Genomic DNA, 8,136 nt, shown 5'->3' with positions numbered 1-8,136 from the left:
CAGGCCTCATCAATCACCTGTGCCACCCCTTCTTTCTGTACCCACCTTTTGTAAATATGTACTTCTTCCTTCTTTTGTTCTCCTCAGGCTCAATATCAACCACAAATCATACTATGATCTGATATTTATTTGAACGATATTTGTTTGAATGCTAAAAATTTTAGACATCCTCCTTAATCCATCCATGCAGTAAACAGTACTTAAAGTATTTTTGAATAGTTCCTTAACTCTTTGTGGTTATTTTTCCATAAATGTATTCCTAAAATTTCAAGACAATTCATTAAATATTATTAGAGTTTCTACTGTTTATAACAAGAGAAATCTTGTTTAACTTTTCTTAACACCTGTGTCAGGCAACCAAAAATAAATCAATTAATTAATTAAAGAAAAACACGAAACCTTTTGCGCCATCCTTTTTTCTTAATCTCTTGGAACTGATACATGAATCAAAGTACTGCATACTCTTGAATCTTGATTACAATTAGTGTCCAATTATTGTACTTAATGAAGACAAAATGGCAAAAAATCTTGAATGATACTTCGTAGAGTATCTTCAATTGGTGTATTATGATTTCTTTCATGTTGTTTATCAGTAACTTACAGTAGTTAATTACCAATTCTAGGAAAATATCCAACATTAATCATCATTGATTAAAGAATGTAAAAATGTGTACTCCAACTAATGTTATCAAAAAAGAGCTTAGCCAATTAAGGTTAGTTACTTCAAACTTGCTCATACAAAGCCCGCTAGATGAGAGAAAACAAAAGTGATAGCTTTTGTCTTTCATGAAAAGACAATATGTACAATGTTTTTCCTTCTGCTTTTCACCAAACAACTCTTTCATGTGACCGTAGGTGAAGAGCTCGAACGGAAATGTTTTGCTGAAGATATTATTCTAAAATTCATGTCCCTCTGCCCTGTCTTGTCTCTTTGATCTATCTGCCACCAGGAAAAGGAACATATTTTTTTCATTGCCACTTTTTCCCCCCAGAAGGACCACTGATACGCAAAATCCATGTCGTGGTAGGCCCCCAAGAAAACATGGAAATTGAAAAATCTGCCCATGTATTATTACAATTTCAGACCTCTTGAATCATATTGTATTCAATCATTAATCGTCAAATCCACAAGGGACCCAAGCTGTAGCGTATACAGAGTTGTGACCCTTCCATGTTAGCACTAACATGTCATCTTCTTTCTTCATTCCCCAACCGCTGGCATGTTCATCTAACAAGAATTTAACTTCACTAATGGTTTCTTCACAAAATGGAACACTGAAAAAACCATTGTTTCTCATCCTTTGAGAAAATTTGGTCCCGGATTCTAATCTTTCTATCCTTTGAGTTCCTTCGAATGCAATGATGTTTTCAATCTTGTGACCAATATCGGCCTCGTACTCTATCCTTTGGGAATTATCCTTAGACAAGAACGTCTCCAAGGCATCAAAAGGAATCCAAAGATAATTGAAGCAAGTGGTGATTCTTGATGTAAGATTTGAAACATCTAACTCTGAATCCTCGTCCACCACAGTGATAATACATGGATTTAGATCTTTAATTCTATTGAGAAAAATATCACGACACGAAATCTCTTGAGACGCTCCATTATTTTGTTCATCAGGCAAGTAGCGTAGCCAATTTTGGCAATTGATCACCAAAGCCTCGTCGTCCTCAAGTTTCAATGTTGAAGGATTGAGGACTTGATTTAAGAGAAAATCATACTGCAAACTTGAGCATTCCAGAGTGCTAATGCAAGGAGACGAGGGTACTGTTGGCTGCTCTCCAATCACATTAAACTCGAATGGAACATCTTTGAATTTTGCGAAATTTCCTAACCTTTGGCCAACTTCTTCACTTGATACATTAAGCAAAGGAGGCACAGGTGGCCTCCAAGAAGGCACCGATATTCGAACCGATGGCGGCCCTTCAGGCCTTTTAGCTAATGTATCTATAAGAGTAGGCCATTGCATGCAATGAGTGATACTGAGATCTAATATATGAACTTTGTTGTACCCTTGAATGGCCTTAAAAATGGCACTATTTGATGCACAAAATCCAAATCTGTGCCAAGGGATTAGATCAACGTACCCGGCAAGCTCAGTAACAGTCATCAATCTTCTTTGAGGAGAAGAATTCCCATTCAGATTCATTGGTGTTGGACATACTCTTGAAACCCTTGAAATAAGCGCTTTTAGGAACCACGAGGTTAGCCTTTGGTTTGGATCGCCAACTGGAGATGCCACGTTATTTAGAACCCACATCACCTGTTGAGCCAAAGTTACATCATTGCTCTCAAGAGCACTTGCACAATGAAGTAGAAGCTTCTCTATGCATGCACCATCAAGGCTGCCTAGGCATCCCTTTAGCGCACCAGATAGTATTGAGCTTTGCGGACTGTCGAAAAGATTAGGGTTTTGTAATGAAATGGGAGTGTTGTTTCCTCTGAGCTCAGTTTTCATTTTTATTTTTTGTTTTAATGATGAGTTTGATGGAGACGAAGAAAATGATGAACTAGGGTTTTTTGGTGTTACCTTTCTCGCATGGAGATTATAGGCCTCAGCTGAAGAAAGGAGAAGAGACAGGAGTCATCCGGCCTTTTTCTTCACAAGCCATTTGTTAAATAATGGAGGATGTGATATGAAAGAAAGTTCTTTTTATCTGTTAAAAGAGGTGACTTTATATGATGAACAAACACGAGTCTTGCCAAAACTTTGTGTGTGTGTGTGTGTGTGTGTGAATGATTGAGAGGGAGAAGAATCAAGAAGTAGATTTTTTCCAACTAGGAAGGAACATACATATAAACACCAAGAAAGGAATGCACGGTTAATTATCACAATAATGAAGGTATAATAAGGACAAAGATGATATTTTCAACTTTAGTTTTTGAGTTAATGGAACTATAATGACAACACTGCCTAAATTTTTGCCCATATCCATCTTCCCCTACAGCTTTCTAGCGGACAAATTGGATCTGTTTGATTGTTTCTTCTACTGTTTTTCCATACCAATCATGCAAGATGACCAGTGCATGCCTCAGCTTTCAATACCTATAACTATTTCCTGACTATTTCCTGTTTAATTGGACCATGTTTTCACACACATACACATCTAATATCACAGCGGTTTTGCGGACAGCAGGATCAATTTCCTTTTTTTTTTAAATTATTGCAAGAAATTCCGTCCCCTGATGTAGTCACTTTGATTTTTCATCTATTTATGTGGCTTGAATTTTCCAACATGTAATGTATTATCGTTCTTTATCTTAGAAGAAAGATTGTATTGATAAACATGAGACCCTAAGTGGCCTGCCTTTAAATCAATCTTACTTCCCCAAAAAATGAATAACTGAATTTTGGGGTACTTTAAGCCGCAACTTTTGTTTTCCATGGAACCTAGACTCACAATATCTAGTTTAGGCATGCATTGTTGTACGTTATTTAAGTTCCAATTTACGTGTGACACTAAGCTAGCTAATATGGTGGAATGGATGGATGCTCGAAAGATTAGTGGGGAATGAAACAAAATTCATATTCCCATCTCATGATTAACTGACTTTTCTACATTGATTAAAGCCAATTCATATGTAGATTCCTTAAGTGGAGTTTTTTGGTTGGCCACATCTAAAATTCTTAAGCTGCCTTCTAGAGAATGAACATTTAGGGTTTCCGGTCTGTACGTGGCTCGATGTATCCGTATTAGCAAAGGCAAAGAAACGTTTCAAGAAGCTGTCTTTGCCGGCCACCTTTTTTGTCCAATTCCACTCAAAGAATGCCAATTAGGACAATTTTTCTTCTTAGAAAATTAATTAGTTAGATCTTATCTTTCAGTTTCGTGATTGATGGTAACCATTCATTCTCATCCTTCTACCCGCATGATGTCAAGTTAATTGTTAGTGTCATATAACGCCAGAACAAAAGACAAATGGACCTCTTAGTGTATAAGAAGACAAACTATATGTTATTTCACTCAAAATGTCATTCCATCCATCTCCTGAGGACCGTAGAATATTTGCACAAACTTTCCCAATTTTGTTTCTTTTCTAATCCATGTCTTCCGTTTATTAGTCATATGTACCTGGGTAACAATTGAATGATGACGGTTGTCACGAGATATGAGTAAACAAATCATACTGCAAACCAAGTAGAATGCAAATTTATTGGCCTTTGTTCTTTTTCATAATGTGGAACTAGAGACATTGGCTTTTCTTTTTGAGCAGTCTTTTACCTTATTGACAAACAGTTTCGAGCACTTACTATAGTTTCCACAAGCAAACTGATCGGAAACAACACCAATAAAATTATATTGCCTATATTATCACGCCTGTAATTTCTCAGTATAGTTTTTCTGATGGTGATTTCTTCGTTTACACACTTTACAAGGTAATATTACTAGACAAATGTACATGTTGAGATGGGTGGGAGGGGGGAAGTATCAGATCATTAGCATCAAAAAGTACGACATTAAAGTCGTGTTTTCACTAGGGTTGCCAATTTTAAGCTGACAATGTTGGCAAATTTTTCAATCTGTCAATAAGTTAACTCTTCATTTACCCTTCTAATGACTTGAACTTGTGACCTTTTAAGTACAGATTTTACTAATCAAGCTGTGCTTCATTGTCAAGTTCCCTTGCATATTGGACTTTATAACACGATGAAATGTGTTTTCATTAGAATTAAAGCTTTTCAGATTATCCTAAGAGTTTGTTTGGATTCTGTCAAGAGAGTTTTCAGGTATTAGTTTCTATACAAAATTAATGTTACGTATAGAAAGTGTTTAAATGTAGAAGGAGAATAGATAAAAAATTGTTCACTCACATGGTAAAATTTTGTGTGTAAAGTAGAGTTATATCATTGTAATGCACGACATGTCTACTGTTCAAAAAATAATACTATCGAACTACTTGTGAAAAAGGAAAAAAAATGAGGATTTAGAAAATGAACTTGTGGTATAAATTTAGATCTATCTTTTTTCAACTTAGATCTTTATTTGATAAATTATGTATCATGGTACCAATAATAGACCAAAATTCACTCCCCATCCTCCTTATCTCACTAGGTCATCCCTATCTACCAACCCGCCATTATTTTACTTCCTTCAATAAACTTGTGTTTATTTAATTCAGATTAAAGTTTATTTGAAAAAAATAGAATAATACTGTAGCAATTATGTAACATGATATACTTGAGATAAAAAAAAAGTAGTTGAAAAATAAAAGAAATGATTGAAAAAAGTATTTATGATATAACTAAAAACTTTTTGAAATAAAACTTTACCCAAATTCCAAACATTCAGGATTGTAAGTAAATTCTTCATGCTGATATAAACATCATACTTCAATTAAATTAGGGTCATGGTAAGCAATAAAGAGAAAACATAAACCTTATACATAAGTAGATCCATTGCACTTCTCCGTGTTCCCTCTTCAACTAATACTTTACGTTTCTTCCATGCAATCTTCCAACTTCAATTTCTTTTTCAGAAAACAAGTTTAACTAAGACAATTTTCTAGATGTCTTTAAAAGAATGTTAAGCTAAAAAAATCCAATGCTAATCTTAGCCCCTGTTTGATAACCCAGTTTCGCATTTAAATTTAATGGATTCAGATCTTAATATATCCATACCATTTGATAACAAAAAATTGAACGCCTGAATTAATGAAATGACACTGAATTTTCGAGAAAAAACTTGCTCACAAAGTTAAGTAATAAACTATTCACTTATCACTAAATGTGATATGCACTCAAATGAATTAAATTTAATACTTAACAATTCAATAACTTAATGAATTTATATTTCAGATTTCATATATCCGTTTTCAAACTTCAATTTTATTAAACGCACCCTTAGAATGGTTTTTCCTATAAGTATACCAAAAAAAAAATGGATCCAACCATAAAATCCTTACACGATCATCCACCCCTAACTTGTGCACAATTCAGCATTAAACTTTTACTTTTTCAGATAAAGTTACACAGGATCCATTATCTTTTGACCCAAACTAATATATAGCTAAAATCTGACGTATTAGCTATCACAATACAACCATAGTGCAAAATGAGGAATAAAGAAAAGACGAGAAAAACACAAGGAGAAAATCTTGGTTAAGCAATTGCCTTTCTTTTTCAAATCAGACAGATATATTCAAAGCCATTTCTATGGTCATTCTGGAATGTAGTCTTTTCTCTTTTTTTTTTTCCTAAGAAGTGCCACACATATACATTTTTACCATGGCATTTCAAGAAATACATTTCCAGCAAAAATCATTAGATTGGATAAAAGATGTTGACCACTTTAGCACTAAAAAATGTTAGGTATAATTTCAAAACTGAAAAGTAAATGACTAAAGATATTAACTTAAGAGTATGCCATATTTAATTCATTTAAGGAAAACTCTCATAGTAATGTTGGAAAGCCATATTCAGAATTTTAAGTTTTAGCTGGTGCTCCGGCTCCCTAACTGTGGAATACAAGATTAGTGAAATTGAAAACATGTAAGTGATTCATTAGGAAGATTTTAATTGATTTGCCAAAAAATAATAAAGATTTAAGGAAGGATAAATGCAAAGAGATTTTAAGAAGTTAGTATCATCTATATTAATTATAATTAAGAAAAAAATTTTAATTTTTAAAATAGAAAATTAAAAATAATTTGAAAAGAATAGTCAGAGACTGTAATGCTTTCTTGGCTCTAAATTATTGTATACATAAAGAATGGATCCTCCGAATTCATATAGGATTCCCGTTTCACCATCCTTGGAGATTATGTCTATGTTGAAGTATCATGGTTAGGATATACACACATGAACAGGACTGACAAACTAGGTACAAGTCTGCAGAAGCAGACATGTTTAGTCATTTCGATCGGCAGCATCCAGCAGAATCCACTGAATTTTTATCGAAGTTTTTGCCACTACCAAAAAGTGCATGTATTGTAGCTAGTTCTATAATGTTAGGAAACCATTTCGGTTTCCATGGTTGAAATTAACAATTAGAGCACTCTTGCTACGTGCATTGTCAGCATATTTGCTGTTCAAATGATGAAACAATATCAGCTTGATTAGGGCTTCGAATCTGATACTTCTACCTTAATTAGTTACTTTCACAAGTTACAAGAATCATTAATTAGCATATAAATATTTGTCAATTGATAGTAACAAGAATTATGGGATGCACAACAGACAAAACTTTGTTTTAGTAATTAGAAGACACCCTGAGAAGTGATTTGCTCGGCTCTTTTCCAAAGAGATGGCCAATTATGAAAGCAACACCATGGAAGACCTTTGAATCCTATCTTGTTTTATTTGCTGAGATTTTTGTCGAATTTCTAGAGTTTTAAGAAACTGTGAGGTTGAATCAGCAGATATATTTGCCCAGTGCATAGTATGCCACGTGCAAGTACAGTAGATGAAGATACAAATCAATGAACCAATGGAACCCAAGTGAACAACTTCTTCCAATTTCCTATGAACTGAAATAGCAATTTATTCCGTGAAGCCAATGGACAAAGTTTTGATACATAGTCCAAACTCCGAAGACTTGGAATATATCATTTATATGTGCTCTCAAATTTATTAACTACTTTTGCATCTAGATATTTTTGTAATTTAACTTCACGCCTCTAAGAAATTAATATCTAAAATCTCTCTTAACGAAACTCAATGTACCCATTATACAAATTGTTCTCTAATTTATGATTTTTGTAGTACGATTAATATCCTACTAGGATTTCAGGGAGAATATCATTTCTCATTAGGGTTTTTTTTTTTTTCCGGGTTCAAAGCTTGGGAATCAATTTATGAGTTTACCATCATTTTAGGTCAAATGGGATATAATTTAGGTCAAGTCATGCATCATTTTAATTGATTACCACGGATAGCTAGGAATGAAAATGAGTAATTACTAGTGACTAGTGGGAATGAAAAGCTTATCCATCGATACTTTGTCAAGCAAATTTAAAGCATTGTAGTTGTCACCATTTTTTTCACTTCACATATACTTGCTTAACCTCAATAATTTGTCTGTATCAAAAGTAGTTCTCCTCTAAAAAAGAAAAAGAATTGTTTTGTAGCACCTCTCACAAACATATATCTAATATAAATGACATGGAGTTGCTTTTGCAGTTTCGTTCAAGGTATA

At 33.8% G+C, this 8,136-nt stretch overlaps 1 protein-coding gene across 3 annotated transcripts; it reads right to left on the bottom strand.

The window, feature by feature from the left end:
- Nucleotides 1-683: 683 nt before the first annotated feature.
- LOC113690211 (scarecrow-like protein 32) lies at nt 684-2,743 on the bottom strand. 3 transcript variants are annotated; one of them, XM_027208037.2, is made up of 2 exons: nt 2,532-2,743; nt 684-2,394 (listed from the first exon to the last, which is right to left on the bottom strand). In XM_027208037.2, the coding sequence occupies exons 1-2, from the start codon at nt 2,540-2,542 to the stop codon at nt 1,113-1,115; spliced, it is 1,293 nt and encodes a 430-aa protein (XP_027063838.1). In that variant the 5' UTR covers nt 2,543-2,743; the 3' UTR covers nt 684-1,112. The 3 variants fall into 3 exon arrangements, with proteins under 3 accessions (XP_027063838.1, XP_027063839.1, XP_027063837.1); XM_027208038.2 differs by having other exon boundaries at nt 684-2,264; nt 2,532-2,741; XM_027208036.2 differs by having other exon boundaries at nt 684-2,743.
- Nucleotides 2,744-8,136: the final 5,393 nt, after the last annotated feature.

Source organism: Coffea arabica, chromosome 5c (assembly GCF_036785885.1).
Source record: "Coffea arabica cultivar ET-39 chromosome 5c, Coffea Arabica ET-39 HiFi, whole genome shotgun sequence".
Taxonomy (NCBI): domain Eukaryota; kingdom Viridiplantae; phylum Streptophyta; class Magnoliopsida; order Gentianales; family Rubiaceae; genus Coffea; species Coffea arabica.
This window is presented reverse-complemented; position numbering and strand designations above follow the sequence as displayed.